This window comes from Talpa europaea (assembly GCF_964194135.1).
Source record: "Talpa europaea genome assembly, chromosome: 9".
Taxonomy (NCBI): Eukaryota; Metazoa; Chordata; class Mammalia; order Eulipotyphla; family Talpidae; genus Talpa; species Talpa europaea.
Window position 1 is genome coordinate 28,458,029 of NC_140076.1, and position 17,716 is coordinate 28,475,744.

At 41.8% G+C, this 17,716-nt stretch overlaps 1 protein-coding gene across 5 annotated transcripts in view; it reads left to right on the forward strand.

Annotated features, from left to right (window-relative positions):
• The window catches only part of MAST2 (microtubule associated serine/threonine kinase 2), a 139,323-nt gene that overhangs the window by 104,622 nt on the left and 16,985 nt on the right, over positions 1 to 17,716 (forward strand). For 3 of the 5 annotated variants that reach the window (XM_084244121.1, XM_084244120.1, XM_084244122.1), the window contains 6 exons: positions 3,199 to 3,274; positions 6,471 to 6,491; positions 8,253 to 8,331; positions 9,869 to 10,023; positions 11,826 to 11,901; positions 14,269 to 14,478. In XM_084244121.1, the coding sequence (XP_084100247.1) occupies positions 3,199 to 3,274; positions 6,471 to 6,491; positions 8,253 to 8,331; positions 9,869 to 10,023; positions 11,826 to 11,901; positions 14,269 to 14,478 (617 nt within the window). The remainder of the gene's footprint in view (positions 1 to 3,198; positions 3,275 to 6,470; positions 6,492 to 8,252; positions 8,332 to 9,868; positions 10,024 to 11,825; positions 11,902 to 14,268; positions 14,479 to 17,716) is intronic. The other 2 variants (XM_084244123.1, XM_084244124.1) reach the window with 1 other exon arrangement.

Consider the following 17,716-nt stretch of genomic DNA (forward strand, 5'->3'; position numbering starts at 1 on the left):
TAGGATGACACCCTTTGTCTTTCTCCTGAAAGAGATTGTGGAGTATGGGTATAATTTCTTCCTTAAATGTTTGGTTTAATTTGCCAGTGAGCCCATCTGGGCTCTGTTACTAAGGCAATCCTGAGAAAACAAGAGGGAAATGAAGGCATCACATTACCTGACTTTTATTTTTATTTTTATTTTTTATTTATTTTTCTTTTTTTTAGATTTATTTATTTTATACAAGAACCCCAGGGTACAGGCCAGATGCGCGGGAGGGTGAGAGGGTGCACCAGAGACAGAGCGGGGAACAGAACAGGCAGACTGACGAAATACACTGCTGAGGGGAGCAGCGGGTGAGACTGCTGCACCATGTGGGACCCTCGCCAGCCAGCCGGGATCGAACCGGCTCTGCAGAGGCTGTAGACAGCTTCACAGCGCTGCGCTCAATGGCCTGCGCCACCAGGGGAGGCCCCTAAACTATACTTTTAAACAACAGTAATTAAAACAATATGGTATTGTGATTAAAATAGACATGTGAATCAGTGAAACAGAATTGAAAGCCCAGAAATATGTTTACATATATATATATATATATATATATAAATGCTTAATTCATGAACATAGAAGGAGCATTTTTTAAACAAATGATACCAGAATAACTCAATGGTCATATGTAAAAAAACAAAGTTGGATCACTCTAACTCCATGTACAAAAATACATTCCAAGTGGATTAAAGAATTAGATACACTAAACCTGCTACAGTGAAATATAGAAGAAAACATTGCTGATAAGTTTCATAACATCAATGGTAAAGATATTTTTGGACATCTGGGGCAAGGGAAAGCAAAAATAAACAAATGGGATTACCTCAACTTAAATAGCTTTTATACAGGAAAAGAAAATATATGTAGATCAAAAAAGACATCTTACTGAATGGGAGAAAATGTTCACACGTTATACAATCAACAAGTGCTGAATACCCAAGATATACATAAAACTTACTCAACAATAAAATCCAATTAATAAAAAGGGAAGCAAATATGAACAGACAGTTCATGAAAGAGTATAACCAAAGGCCCAATAGATGCATTGGGAAATGTTTGTCATTTTAATAAGGAAGATGCAAGTCAAATAACCACAATGAGAATGACTCTCATGGAAGATACTCCTAACAGCAAGTGCTGAAGAGGGTGTGGCGAAAGAAGGACTCTTTTTATCAAGTTCATGCATGAATTAGGCCAAATTTTGCAGAGTCTTTATGGGCAGAGTCTTTACAAAACTTTCATCACTTTATACACCAGCTGCCAGTGTGGGGATTCCCATGTCACCCATAATTCTCACCAACTGCATGTAAATTCAGAGGTTCTGCCTATCTCCTCAGGTTTAGTAATTTGCTAGAATGACTCATAGAACTCAGGAAAGCACTATACTTACAAGTACAGTTTTATTATAGCAAAATGGATACAAGTCAAAACTAGCTTCCCAAAAAAGAGCCTCATAGAGTGATGTCTGGAAGGGTCCTATGTGTGAAGCCGCCAGTATCTTCTTCTCCACACTAAATTTAGATGGATTACCTTCCTGGCACGTTGATGTGTAACAGAAAGCAGAATATCACTAACCAAGAAAGTTAGTAATTTTGGTTTTCAGAGTGTTTATTGGGATTATCTGAGCATGATTGGTTGACTCATTGGCTACGTGATTCCTTGTAGGTCCAGCTGATATCAGCTGGCTTAAAGCCCCACCCTCTAATAACTTGGTTGGTCTTTCTGGTGTAGTCAGTCCCTATCTTGCATCATCACATTCTCATAAATTGTCAGGCCCCACTATGAATAACAAGCAAACTCCTGTCACTTGGGAAATTCCAAGGATTTAGGAGTTTATTCCTGAGAACCAAAGATAGCTGCCGCCAAATTTTTGTGTGCAGCAACTCGGTGTAGAATTCTAGATTGGCAGGGTTTGTTTTTCTTTCTATAATTTAAAGATATAGCTCCAATGAAAAATTTGATGTGTAGTCTGTGTATCCTTGGTGTTACTGTGAGCACCTGGAAGATTCTTTGTGTTTATTCTATAACTCACACCTTTTCTTTGGAAGGCCAGTTATTGTTTGTAGGAATCCCCATGTCTAGGGATTTCTTTGAGACTTTTGCTGGGTTATTTTGGGAACCAACAAAGGACATCTAGTTTTACATGTTAAGGATCAAACTAACTGAAGGTACTTATTAATCTTTGAGGTGGTACTATCTAAAAAGAATGGAGGTTTTTTTTTAAGACCTTGATAATTTTGAGGAGGCCTTATCCTTTTAAGCCCTGGCTAAGGAAACTACCCCAGACCACTTTTCTCATATCCTGGTGGACTATGTTAGTCAGAAGGTGGGAAGAGATCATAGGAGGTAGCCCTAGCCACAGAGCATGGAAAACACAGCATCAGTTCTAGGTTGTGAGCAGCTCTACTGTATAAAGTGGTGCATTTCATGTAGTCAAGGAGATGAGTAGAAGCTGAAAATACCACTTCCACAATAGTTCACCCAAAGACAGTACCTTTATATAATTGATACAAAGATGCTATGTAGGATGGTGGGTGGTGCATTGTTTCAGGGATCAATACAGAAAGACATTAAGTCCTATTCTTGTTGTTTAGAGATAAGGGAAACAATTGGGCAGTTTCATGGCACATGGAAATGAATTTCCAAGAAAATGCCAGGGCATTCTTTGCAGATTTAGGGGTCTTGCTGTTTAGGAACATTGCTGTCCTAAGTCTCCACATGAGAATTGTTTCCCTTAAGTGCATGTGTTTCTGGATGCAGTGTGCAGAGAAAGATGTGCAAGAGACTTTTAGAACCAGGAGTACTTTTGCCCATTGAGAAATGTTTGCACATTTGGCTGTGCCATCTGCATAAAATGAGTTCCTCAAGATTTTGGAAAGTTGGGTAGTCAAATTGGAGCCTGGGGTATTTATAGGAGGGCAGGAAAATGGCAAATTGCTCCTTAATTTAGAATAGATGTCTGAGAAAAATAGGTTGTTACAGGAAACTTGGGAATAGGGGAGAAAACCTCCCCAAAATTCACAAAGAGAGAAACAAACCGATGATAGCCCTGAAAAAATAATCATATGTGCTAATTGCTGTTATTAGTTGAAAATTTCTTCCCTGAGGTCATCTCAGATCTCCTCATAAATAAATCTCTTAAAAGGTTTCTTTTCCTTTTCCTATCTACAGGTAACAGTCCTTTGGACAGCCCACGAAATTTCTCTCCAAATGCACCTGCTCACTTTTCCTTTGTTCCTGCCCGTAGGTAAGCTGATAGAAAAACTTCTCTGTGAGACACTTTTAGGGGGGCGGGGGCGGGAGGGGAGGGATTGGGGTCAGAATGGGGGGCTGCAATTGTATGGGGAATATAACAATAAAATTTATAAAAAAAAAATAAAAAAAAAAAAAAAAAGAAAAACTTCTCTGTGGCTAATATGAATGGCAGTTAAATGTCAGCTTCTTGTTTAAGGCACTGCCCTTCCAAGTGTGTGACCTTGGGCTACTCTCCATCAAAATCCCTTCCCTGATTTCCTTATCCAGGTCATAATCATCTTGTTCTGCTTTCTAGATATCCTAGGTATTTGTGCACTTTCAAATGGGCAAGTAGATATTACAAGTGGATTTATTTTTATAATCCTAAGCACTAGTCCTTGGTATGTTCCAAAGCATATTGTCAACTGAAAACTATCCTAGGGTGATCAGTGAGAAAATGAGCTTTCCTCCCTGGAGAACCCATATTCTAACTCCTCTAAATCAGCTAATTCCAAGGAGCTAAAACAGACCTTATAGGCCTCGCTCCTTGACTCTGAGCTGAGGCCCTTGAGGGCAGATAAAGAGACCATGAGTTTTCATTTATTTTCTCTTGAATTTAGAAAGAAGTGTATTTCAGAACCATGCTTATATTCCTTCCCCTGTTTCTTTCTTTTTTTTTTAAGATTTTTTTTATTTATGATTACAAGAACTGGGGAACAGGCCAGAGGTGTGGGAGGTGAGAGAATCCACCAGAGACAGAGCGGGGAACAGAACAGACAGATAGACCTAAGTACACTGCTGAGGGGAGCAGCGGGAGAGTCAGGAGAGGTCTGCTGTGCCATGAGAGCTCCCTGGCTGGGGATTGAACTCATGTTGTAGAGACTGCGGACAGCTTCACAGCGCTGCACTCAACCCCTTGCGCCACCAGGAAAGCCCCTCCTTCTCCTATTTCAACTCTTTGGAAAGGATACAAATTTATCTCTTAAAAATTCTGACAGCTCAGCCCATTGCCAAGATATTACCTGTCCTCTGAAGAAGTGTTGAACTGATTGCGTTAAGTTAATCCAAACTACTTATGTAGGCTCCATGCACAAATGAATTACTTTTTAGAACGCTTAAAAAAAACTTTCTTGATAGTGGTAATGTTCTTTGATTTTATGTTTATTTTTATTTATAGTATTTTTTCTTGGTGAGAGTCAATCTCAGGCCTCCAGAAAAGTTATGGCTCCAGGTTTTGGAACTTGTAATGGCTGGAGAATCACATATACAGCTTGAGGCCAGAGCAGTATCTATACTTATACTACTTTTTAAAAAGAGATAATAGTAAAAGAGCAGATTCCTGGAAAAGAGCGTTAAGTCGATAATCAAACGAGAACCCAAAAGTAATCCACCCTCTTCCTCTCAAAGATTCTTTGTAGCTGAAAAGGACATGGGCAGGTTAGGAGAAATTTGATGGTAGACTTGGGTGCTCCCCTGACCCAATTGCCGTATGTAAACCAAATACCATCTGAGTTTGTCCTGTGGATTCCTCTCACCTATGTTATGTAACTAATTGAAGGTTACATTACAAAATACTACTTTCTTGAAACTTAAAGAATTAGTAGAGTTTGTATATTTTTCGGTTCCCTTCATGAGGAATATTCTTCACTAATATCAGTTAACTCATTTTTTTCTTTTTTTTTTAAAAGATTTATTTATACAAGAATTGGGGTACAGGACAGAGTTGTGGGAGGGTGAGAGAATTCACCAGAGAAAGGGTGGGGAGCAGAACAGGCAGATGACTGAAAACACTCTCGAGGGGAGCAGCGGGCAAGACAGAAGAGGTCTGCTGTGCCATGTGGGTCTCTCCCTGGCTGGCCGAGAATCAAACCCTCACTGCAGAGGCTGTGGACAGCTTCACAGTGCTGCAGTCAACCCGCTGTGCCATCGGAGAGGCCCAGATAACTCATTTTTTCATCTCATCTTATATGTCAACTCCTAGGAGAGGCCTTCCCTAAACATACACTCTGTTGATCATTCTCTATCAAATCATCCAGTTTTGTGCTTTTTATTTATTTATTTTTTTAAAGATTTATTTTTATCTATATATTTGTTTGTTTGTTTATACATGCACTGGGCACAGTCAGAAGCGCATGAGGGCGAGAGAATTCACCAGAGCCAGAGCAGGGAGCAGAGGAGGCAGAAGGACCGAAGTACACCGCTGAGGGAAGCAGCGGGCGGCAGGAGAGGTCCGCGCGCCATGTGGGACCCTCCTCCGGTGGCCGGGGAGCAGCCGGGGATCAAACCGGTGCTGCAGAGGCTGCAGGCAGCCTCGCAACCCAGCGCTCAACAGCTGCGCCACCGGGGAGGCCCAGTTTTGTGCTTTTTAATACCTGCTATTTTCTTCCTTGCTTGTTTCTGTCTTCTCCATCTGGAGTCAAAGCACATTTAACAGATATTTCAGTGTGCTGGAAACTGTGTCTTCTGGTCTATTATAAGTACTCTATTAGTACTTGTTGATTGAATGAGGGTGGAGAAAAATAATAAATAAGCAAACAGACATATTTATAAATGGTGATTAAGCACCACAAAGGGAAAGAACATGATGCTGCATGAAGGAATAGGAAGACACTGCAGCTGGTGAAAATACTCTGGTGCTCATGTAACATGTCTCTGAAGAACTGACTTTTAAGCTAAGACCTGAAGAATAAGAAGGAGCCAGCCATGTTGGGAGTGTGGACATAAGTGTGTAGACCATGCCAGGCAGAGGGAATATAGTATGTTACATTGGTGCCCTTGTCTCTGCTTCATCCCCTTCTTTTAGGGACTATGACCAGCTATGGGGCTTTAGAATCTGGTTATTACCACTGACCTCCAAATAGATCGGTGCTGGGAACATCGAACCATGGGCTGTCACTTTACAGGACAGTAGAAAAGAGAACTTCAACCCTGCCAAATAGGGTACTCAGGAATTGTGTTTCTGAGGTTATTGAGGTCAGCCTTGAATCTTATTATGATCATATTAGTTTGGAATAGCACACAAAAAAGAGATTTAATGCAACGCTAAAGATCCATTAAGCCCACAATTTTACTTAAAACTTCCACACATTCTTAAAAAGGTTTTCCTTGGCCAAGTTGGACCAAATGTCAGGGGACAAACAGATCAGGAATCAGAGTTATTCTTCTGATTCCCTTTGTTTCTCACTGTAATGTACATCTTTTCACTACAGCCATGGCCACAGAGCAGACAGGTAAACGTGAATGTAATAGGAAGAGGGCTGGGAAACTTCTGTGCATGGCCAGGTGATATGTTTTGTGATTTTGTGCTTGGTGAAAAGTGATTGTGATGAGTCTTCTGACTGTGGGTATAAACATTTGGCCTTTCATGTCTAGGAAAGAGGCCCTGAGGGAGCCCCCTCTACCTGCTGGAACCAAGGCTCAGAGCTCATATGACTGGAAGCAGGAATTGCTGAATAGTTCCAAGCTCCTTAGCCTAGAAACAAGTCACCCTCATTCCCACAACTGTATTCAATTGCCCAGTGAGATGATGAGGTAGAGGAAATTAAGACATTCTATTGCGGCACTGTTTTCTGACTCTGGTGGCCCCTGTATTTTGGCTTTCAGAGAAATAACTGCCATATAATCGATTTCCATTTTTATCTAAAAGAGCAAAAACCACCAGTGGAAAAATGTGTTTGACAAGGATTTGTGAAATCTATCCCTCAGTTAGACTGGTCTCATTTTGTTGAGTTCTGGTTTCCTGGAACTAACTTGCTTTCAGATGTGGTGTCCTGACCTAGCGAAAAGAGAAAATCACATCCAGGTATCCTCGATGTTTCTTTGCTTCAGAGACTAGATTCCAGCAGGGATATTTACATGTATTGGATGGCTAGGTGGCATGAAGTTTGAGTTCTTTGCATGTGGCATGGAACCCTGGGCAGCCCCCTTACCAAATATAGTAAGGACAGCTGGAAGGTATGGGTTGGGGGTGGATAGGAATGCTTCAAAAGAAGTCTTAGCAAGATTGGTTCTTTTTTTTTCTTGTATCTCTTCCTGCCTTTCCCCAATACCTTAAATTCTGAAACCTGGAACAAATAATCCAGATATCTGAGATTTCTCTGAAAATTGAGAGTATTGAACTTACCTTCTAAAGGATACCCCATTGCTGATGTTCTAAAGTTCTGTGAGTAACAGCAAAGAAATTTTCCTCCAACTTCAACCAGAGTAGGCTATACCCCCAAGCCCAATGATTTAGAGCATTTCCCACAGTCCAAGAAAGAATCACTTGTCCACTTATAAAAGCTTCAGATCAGATATCTGCTTGATATTTTCTCCTCTACAGCAAAGTAAATAACTGTAGTTCTCTATGATGAGAACTTTAGCGTGAACCCTCTCAAAAACAGCAGGATGCCTGTCCCCAAATCCCATATATAGCCATGGCTAAGCCACTTCACTCTTTCATAAGATTACTGTCACTCAGGCAAACATCCTCAAAGGTCTTAATGGATCCTAGGTATCCTTTAATTATTTGCCATTGATTGATTCATACCCACCCTCAGATGGTGGTCTACTACTTGGTTGTCAACCTGGCGGCCTGGGGAAGACCAAAGAACCCTTCACCTGGAGCCTTCAAAAAAGGAAATAACTTCATTTCACAGGCAATTTTCTCCTTGTGATAATGCCCTTCAAATATGTGTCATTGCTTGTTTGAATAAATGTGTTTGGGAACACAAAGATTTTTATTACAAAACTCTGCAATATTGTATAACAGAAGTTCTTATTCAAACTTGTGGACTCCTTTATAGTCAGAGACAGCTGTCTTTCAGTAGAGAAAACACAAAAGGTCCAGTTTAGGAGAGATGTGAAAGCACGTACTGGAACAAGAAGTGATGACTTGAGTCAAGGAAGAGCCTGCCAGTAAACCAACTGCTCCACACAAAGGAAAAAGGAATTAGATGCTAGGCTCAAGGTGGGGAACAGTAGAAATTGCCTAATACTCTTCTCTTATATAGGACTGATGGACGGCGCTGGTCTTTGGCCTCTTTGCCTTCTTCGGGCTATGGAACCAACACTCCTAGCTCTACTGTTTCAGTAAGTAGCCATATCTGTGACTCCCTCCATCACCCCACAGAAGTAGTTCGCTGTGAGTTCTTGGCCCTTACCATGTTACAAAGTGGCTCTCAATTTTTCCTCCAGAACTAGTAAACTCGGGTTGCTTGAGGATGAGTCTGAATGGGGCAGAGGGCTGTGGGCCCTTAACAGCCATAGTCTCTAACATTAAACAATTGGAAAGAATAAAGTGACATGCATTCTGGGTGTCCATTAGTCTTCAGGGAGTCAGAAGAGGGTTTGGGGATGAACTTTTGCTTTGCCAATGAGGCTAGGTATGGATGTTCCTAACCACAGTCCCCCTACTCCCCTCACCTTGTTTCTAGAACTATAACCAAGAGCAGATAATGCTCCCATGTCCCAGAGACTTAGTAGATCTTCCTCACTTCACCTTTTTAAGAAAGAAGGGTAAAATGATTGTAATTTGACATCCAAATTTGATGTATATCAGCAAAGGAGATGGACCTATCTTTAAAATATTTAATTAGATTTCTTTTAGAAAAGGTTTTAGCCTAACATACAATAGATGTCTTAATTGCTACTTCGTACATTTGACCCTAAAATGAATCTTCCTGTCAAGCAATTCTTAATTGAAGCCGGGTTGACAGGTTGGCAAACTTATTCTGTAAAGCTCCCATTTGTAAGTATTTTAGGCTTTGTAGGCCATGTAAAATGAGGCCATAGATCAGATGACTCATTCCACTTGTCTTCCACCATTCTCCAGATCTTCTCAGCTCAGTTTGTCTATAGTCATGAATCCCAGGTAGGTAAAGGTAAAAGGAGCATATTCCCTCCCTTGGCCCTAGATATTACTCTTAAATTAATCTATAGATCTCATTAGTCTTTTGGCAGCTGTTAAACTTCAAATTGTTCCCTGGTAAATACCCCATTCCCCATAATCCTTTACTGAAACAGGTACTTTTATTAAACACACATACATATACTCCTGTTCAGTAAAATTTAATAGACTAAACAAATTACTCCAGTTTATTTCATTTGGATACTTTAAAACATACCACCTTTTGGATTCTAACCAAACGCCTTGTACAATGCACAGAGTTGGGAGCTGGCCACGCTGCACAGACCAATTGACAGGGATGGCTCATGGCCTTCTAAATGTTGGGATACCCCAGCCTGGCCTGTGCTGCTGTTTGTGGTGTGAGCAGTAAGTGGCAGGCAGCAGCTTGTTAAGGCTGCTGAGCCCAGGATTTGGTATTGACTGGAGCCATGTCAGTGAACATGGATGACCTGCAGCACCAGGTCATGATCACCTCGTTTGTGTTCACCACAGACTCATGAAGACTCTTGAATCTTGACTTCCTTAGGACTGAAAAACACTAAGGGGGTCGATGTGAATGCAGTCAAGCACAGTGAGGGTTGAAGGGAGCAAGGGAGAGATACCTGCTTTGTGTTGACTTTGGATTCACCTAACTGGGAAGTCCTGGCCATTTCAGTTCTCCATTCCTGGAATGCCCCAGACTGGTCTTTAAGGCTATTTTTAAAATGTTTTTCCTTCTAGTCTTCGTGCTCCTCACAGGAAAAGCTACACCAGTTGCCTTTCCAGCCTACAGCCGATGAGCTGCATTTTTTGACCGAGCATTTCAGCACAGAGAGTGTACCAGATGAGGAGGGCCGGCAGTCTCCAGCCATGCGGCCCCGCTCCCGCAGCCTCAGGTAAGGGGTACACCCTGCCCATTGTCACAGTACATGTGGAACTCAGTTTATTTGCATAGGATCAGAAACTGTAAACATCCTATAAAGGGCAAGATAGTAATTAGGTTTTGTGGCAGCTCCATACTGCTATTTTAGTGTGTGAACACACCCACAGACTTTATATAAGCTTTATTTATAAAATCAGGCAGTGGGACACATTTGGTCTATGGGCTATTAGTAGCCAACCCCTGGCATAGTACATTGGCGCGACTTGCATGAATCTGGTCTAACTAAGCTCAAGCCCTTTTTGCCTCACATACAGATCAATTTACTAGCCCAAGAGGCACCTGAAGATGCTGTCTAGTTGGTGCTCTCTTTTTTCTTTGAAAGTTGTTGGCAATAGTTATATACTTTAGACTCCATTCAGTAAAAACAGAGTAATACTGTCAATTCTGATGGTTACCTACCTGCAGAACCCAGAGACCAAGAGTATATGAACTCAGGCAGCTAAAAATGTTGTTGTGAAGACATTTGTGACCCACTTGGGAAAGAAGCCCATTCAAGAGGCAAAATTAAATACCCATCTGAATCTCATTTCCCTGAATCACATGTGCTCATCTAACCAAACAAACCTTAATAGCTGATTTAACTGTGAATTCCCTTAATAATTTGGCTCTTCTCTTTGACATTATGGTTAAATATGTGCCAAAATCCCAGGTTAAGATAGGGTAGAGATTAAAATGAGCATGGTTTTAATGTCTGAGCTCAATTTTCCAGGATTCCTGGGAAATAACGAATGTTCAGGGTTGGATTCCAGAGGAGCAGTGCTTCCCAGGAAGAATCCCCTTAGGTAATATTGGCACTGCAAGCATAAGGCATCAGGAGTGAGCTGAGCCAGACCTCAAAAGACTGGTACAGGTTTACCCAGTGATGAAGATGATTACTAGGAATGCAGTGTAAAGGATTAAAAATATAAATGAGAGTAGAGTGTGGATCCCCATTGTCTACCTGTATCGCAACCCCCTCAGATTAAAGGGTACCTTCTAGGCCATTTGCAGTTGCAAATTGTAATCCCTGCTGTATTACTCTTTAATATTTGGTAAAATGCACTGAATCAGCAGGCAGACCACAGCCCACTTCAGGGAGGAAGGGTAGAGAGGAATAGTTCTGAACCTCCCTCAGCTGGGATCACATGTCAGGGGTACCAAACTGGGTAGGACCCAAATATTCATTCACTTGTGTGGCTCAAACTTTGAAATCCTTTATAGGGATGTAACCATACATGGGCTAAGGGGAAGAATTGACCCAAGGTTATAACTTACTGCAAGCTGAATTGACCTCATTCGTCCCCTAATCAGAAGACAAGTTAACCCCATTGACTACAGCTTGTTTAGAAAAAGGTGTCTTCCTTTGGTGGTGGTTTGATTTAATTTAATTCCTAACACATGTTGGGTTGTACTCAGTCCCACTGGCCAAAGTGAAGTAGACCCAGAGAGTCATGTTTTGGGGGAGGTCATCCTAGGAAAGGCACCAGTGGGCTTGAGTGTTGATATATTTTTCAGGCCTTCTAAGGCCTTGGCAGGGGTCTTCTTGAAAGCCAGACTTCTTACAGAAAGGTAGCCTAACTTCAGGTAAAATCATTTTGAGCAGAACAGGTGTGCTAGCAACTTTAGGAATAAGAAAGACTCTAGAACTCAGCACTTGTTAAGTGGGAATGTGTGGGGTACAATAGACAATGGGAGGGCAGGGGCTCTTGGGATGGCCATTTTTTCTCCTCTGTAGTTCCATAGCACTGAAGTAACAGTTCTTTCTTTCTTATTTAGTCCTGGACGGTCCCCAGTTTCCTTTGACAGTGAAATAATAATGATGAATCATGTATACAAAGAAAGATTCCCTAAGGTAAGGATCTATTTTAAAGGAAGCTGGTAATGCCCTGATAATGACTACCTACAGCCAGCCCCAAGACAGAAGAGGTGGAAAGATACAGTGAAGGGATGGAATTCTGTCTCTAGAGGTAATCAAGAACAGAACGGCATCCACGAGGAAGAGGGCTCAAGCACAGGGGCTTCCAGACTATTTGAGAGGAAGGCAGATGGTGGGTTTGAGACTTGTCCTTTCAAAGCCTCTATTCAACTCCCTATGGGAGAACCATCTGGAGGGAAATAACAGAAAGATGTTCTCTCCCCCATATGGTAATGGGAAGGAAAGAATTAGAGACCATGTTTCTACAAATGTACATCAGGATCTGCAAGCCAGGGTCTGTCAGAATAGGTTGCCTTCTGAGAGTACCTTTGTCCAATGCAGATTCTTAAGTAGTACCTCATTGCTGGAAACCAGAGAGTGCAAAGACAGGGCTATGTTGGATTGGCAGGTAATATGCGAGAGGCAACGGTAAGTTGAGAGAGGTCTCAGAGTTGTTTACTTACATTTGGATATGTGTTTTTAGGAATATGATGAGAGAGAATGGTAGGTTACTATCCTGAGATAGCTGAGAAAGTTTTCATAACTGCAGTTTGGCTATGACTCTGTTTGTATGTGAAACTAGCATCTTATTTGCATTTGTTTTGAACACCACACCCCTGTACACTCTGACTAGGCCTTTTAATGATAGGTCCTATTCCTGCAGAACATAGCCAGCTCTGTCTGAGAACTAGAGGACTGACTGACATAGGCATAATCAAGCATGAAGTTCTCAAGCATTTCTTCATCCTCTACCCAGACCTCCCTTAGGCTACCTGTTTATCTAGAGTATGTGGTTTGTAGCCCCCTGCTCCTCTGGGAGTATACTTTCTCTAGACTCAGGTACAATCTCCTAGACACACCTGGGTGGCTTAGGAAATGGTGTGAAGCTCTTGTCTTCCCTCTTGACATACACAGTGAGGCAAGCAGTAAGGAAGAGCATAGACTCTGGAACCATACAGTCTGGGTTCAAAACTGCTTCTGCCATTTACTAGCTATATGACCCTGGACAGATTATTTAACTTCTCTAAGCTTCATTTGCCTTATTTGTAATTTCAGATAATGAGAGGGAGTTTGTAAAGATTAATAAACATTAAGCTTTCTAACTGTGCTCAGAACATAGTAAATAGGCAGTTAGTATTGCCCATTATTTCTCTGCTTAACCTGTTGTTCTATGCTTTCTGGCCTTGAAGTGAACATTAGAGAATAAGAGTGAGGAGTGAGGAGAGACAGAATAAACAGCTAAGAAAGCCTTTTGCTATGCTTTGTCCTTTATAAAGAAATTTATTATTCTGTACATGTTTCCTCCTCTTCCTTATATATTTGTCGTCTTATTGTCACTCTAGCATTGCATGGTTGTTTTATATGCATGTCACCAAGTTATCCATGTAAAGTGAACTGTTAAAATGTATTGATTCCTTCCCATCCCTCTTCTCTCTCTCTTCTCTCTTCCTGCACACACATTCCATAGGTGTGTATGTATGTATATACCACACATACTTCTGCCTAAACTCACACTGGGAATCAGAAATTGCCACCAGATAGTAAACAAATGAAGTCCAAGTCCTACATAGGTAGTAGGAACTTGTTTACTGGTGTGTGTTTGGGCTTCAATAAGCTTCTAAGCCAGAACCCTATTCTGCTTTGCTAGGGATCCAGGTAGGCTCACACCTCCAATAAACATTTTCTGAATAACCACTTAGCTCAGTTGGTTCCTAAGGTCAAGTAAGAGAATCCTGAGATAAATCAAGCTCTATCTGACTTGAAATTCCCAGTCCAAAATTTCTAGTCCAGAGAAAGGCTTAGAAACCAGCTGCATCCATATACTAAGTTTATACAGTTGGGAGGTCCACTGGAAGCTCAGAGGAAAGGAAACACTAGTTTGCCTGGAATCAAAGACTTCCTATAGGATACATGCTGCCTAAACTGAGATTAGGAGGAGTAATAGGAGATTGCCAGGCAGGCCTGGCAGGGTGAAAAAGCCTCACACAAAGAATAACATAATCAAGCATGGAACAACATAATAAGGAAGAGGAAACAGCAAACAATTCTGTGTCCTTAGAGCAAAAGTACACGCCCTTTAAGAGGTGGGAAAGATAGACATGACCAGATGATAGGGGACCTTGATTATAATGTTTTGGTTTGATTTAAAGGTGATCTTTTCAGGTCTTCAGTTACCAGGTTTTGCAAATGGAACATCAGGAAACCAGGATCACGGAGCCTTTTTCCTTGATCATGTTCTTCATGCTTAGCTCCAACTGAGGTGGAACTAGAAGGAAGTATAACTTTTTCTGCTTTTATTACCAGGCCACTGCACAAATGGAAGAGCGTCTAGCAGAATTCATTTCCTCCAACACTCCAGATAGTGTGTTGCCTTTGGCAGATGGAGCCTTGAGCTTTATTCAGCATCAGGTGATTGAGATGGCCCGAGATTGCCTGGATAAATCTCGGAGTGGCCTCATTACATCACATTATTTCTACGAACTTCAAGAGAATTTAGAGAAACTTCTGCAAGATGTAAGTGTCCGTATGCTGGGACTCTGGTGAATTCTCTACATAGTTAGTGGATTATTAATCCTAAGATTGGAGTAAGGCATTAGTGGTGATCCCAGTCTTCTCAGCCTGCTCACCACCACAGGTCTCCTTACCAATGTGCAGGGCCCACCCCCAAGTATGGTGCTGATGCATGGGGTTCCTCCTCTTCTGCATTACTAAGAGAAGCCTACTTGATATCAAAAGAACTCAATTCTGTAATCCTTTTTCTAAATCCAATCCAAGTATGTATTACTCTGCCAGAGACTCCAAGAGCGGTAGTATTCATAAGTCTTTGACTGGGATATTTATAAATGAAAGCCAAAAAAGTGGACCCAGTGACTGTAGTTGCCTCTCTTCCAATAGAAATTATGGTGTAATATCATTTCTCCTTAGCCAAGAGAAAGCAGGCTGAGACTTGCCCTATGGGTTCATCTGTTAGATACATGATCCTATCCAGTATGAAAAGTCTCTGACAGGCTTGACAGGTAAAGTTATCCAGCTGCAGTCAAGATCAAATCATACACTGAGTTCCTAGTCACTGAATCATGCTCTGGTGTTTGATTGTCTATGAATCTCCAGTAAGCCATCAATAACGTTTTTGGGCAAGGAGCTCTATCTTCCTCACTAGGACTCAGTCCAGAACCCTTTATTCACTTTCAGACCTATGACCTTGCTCTGGTATAGCACCAGATGAGCTCTGAGCCTGGGGCTACTGATCAAATAGAACTTTATTATGTTAGTCTGGAAATCATGAACAGGGAATATTTTTTTTTTAATTTAGGGAACTGTTGAATGTAAAAAATGGTTCTAGATTATTACTGTGAAATATTGGAAGATTTCTTATATATAATAGGCAGCAGATGGTTCTTGTCCCCTAGAAGGCAAACTAGCCCAGTGGACGAGAGTATAGTGAGAAAGGTTTTAATAGGTGAAAAAGTACTTCCTTCTACAAATTTTTTTTTCTAATTTCAGAATGCTTAAATTCAGACATTGTAGAAATAGAAGCTGAGAAAGCTAAAGTCCCATGAAAATCACTAGCAGCCATGTCTTTCTGTTCAAGAATAACTTTCTAACAGTTCTCCAACAATGAGTAGGAATAAGGGGTCACAGCATCAGGTCTATAAAGTTTCACTTAGGGGGTATCCCTGGTGGCGCAGGCAGTTGAGGGCAGTGCTGTGACACTGTCTGCAGCCTCTGCAGCTCAGGTGCGATCCCGGCCAGCCAGGGAGATACCCACATGGTATGGCAGACCTCTCCTGTCTCACCCACTGCTCCCCTCAGCAGTGTATTTCTTCAGTCTGCCTGTTCTGTTTCCTGCTCTGTCTTTGGTGAATCCTCTCACCCTCCCACACATCTGACCTATACCCCGGTTCTTGTATGCATAAATAAGTAAATCTTTAAAAAAATAAATAGGGTGGGCCTCCCCGGTGGTGCAGCGGTTGAGTGCTGGGTTGCGAAGCTGCCCGCAGCCTCTGCAGCGCTGATTCGATCCCTGGCCGCCAGGCTAGGGTCCCACATGGCGTGCAAACCTCTTCTGCTGCTCGCTGCTCCCCTCAGCAGTGTGCTTCGTCAGTCTGCCTGCTCTGCTCTCCCCTCTGGCTCTGGTGACTTCTCTCATCCTCCCGCGCTTCTGACTACCCAGTGCTTGTATAAATAAATAAATCTTTAAATAAATAAATAAATAAATAAGGCCTCCCCAGTGGCACAGCAGGTTGAGCGCAGCACTGTGAAGCTGTCTGCAGCCTCCACAGCACGGGTTCGATTCCCAGCCAGCCAGGGAGATTCCCACATGGCATGACAGACCTCTCCTGTCGCGCCCCTGCTCCCCTCAGCAGTGTATTTCAGTCTTCTGCCTGTTCTCCTCCCTGCTCTGTCTCTCATGAATCCTCTTACCCTCCCGCGCCTCCGGCCTGTACCCCAGCTCTTATGTAAAAAAATAAATAAATCTTAAAAAAATAATAAAAATAAAGTTCTACTTAGGGTAACTTCCAAATTTGCTTGTACATCTAAAATTAATCTTCTAAAATGCTAAAGTCGGGCCTCCCTGGTGGCATAAGGGGTTAGGACGCAACCTATGAAGCTATCTGCCTCTGCAGCACAAGTTCCATCCCTGGCCAGGGAGCTACCCACATGCGCAGCAGACCTCTCCTGGCTCACCCACTGCTCCCCTCAGTGGTGTATTTCAGTCAGCCTGCCTGTTCCCCATTCTGTCTCTGGTGAATCCTCTCCCCCCCCACCATACCTCCGGCCTGTACCCCAGTTCTTGTATGCATAAATAAATCTTTAAAAAAAGAACTATTAAAATAAAAATAAAATGCTAAAGTCAGGGCCTTTCCCAAAACCTTCAGGCATTTGACCAGACTCATTGTCCCTGGGAGTAGGTCGTTTGGTGCTATAGGAAGTGTACTGGATATGTAGCCAATGCATTCATCTTTTTCCTAATTCCTTGGGCCCCGGCAGTATAGTGAGAAAAACATATTCAGTGCAGGTTCTAACTCATTCAGAGCACTTTCTAACTCAAGAAACTTGCTATTTCCTGGGTCTACAGACCCAAAAACATATCTTTAATTACAACTGTTTTTTATTGAAGTATATGCTGTGTGCCAAACACCACACTGAGTATCCTGTATGAGTTATCTCTTTTGTTTACCATAGTAAGTATGATTGATGAACACTAAGTAGAGGTGAGTTCTGAGACAAAGGAGGATGTGCAGACTGCATGGAGAGATTGGGGAAAGTTGAGTTTTGATAAGTAGGTAGAAGTTCACTAGACCTAGGAACCAGTATAAACAGTCTCTCTAAGTATGTGTAAAGGAAATCTTTCACCCCAGGAATTGCAGATAAAGTAGATGGCAAGATGAGAGTGAAGCTACCTGCAGGAGAAAGTTGGTAGATAAATTTGAAAAGTTAGAAATTTGGAAGTGGTTGTAATTATTTTAATTCAGTCTTCACAGTAGCACTATAGAAAGATACTATTATTATTCCCTAAATCTGTAGATGAAGCCTAAAGAGGCTTAGTCCAAAGAAACTCTTAAGTAGCAGTGCTAGAACTCAAGCACAGGTTTGTCTTTTTCCACAAAATAAGATCATACATTTACGAACACTTAGTCAACCATCATTGATTGACATCTGCTGTGTAAGAGGCACTGTGCTAGACTTAACATCTGAAGGAAAAAAAAAGACACAGCCTCATCACTCACAAGACCCTACAGTGTAGCTA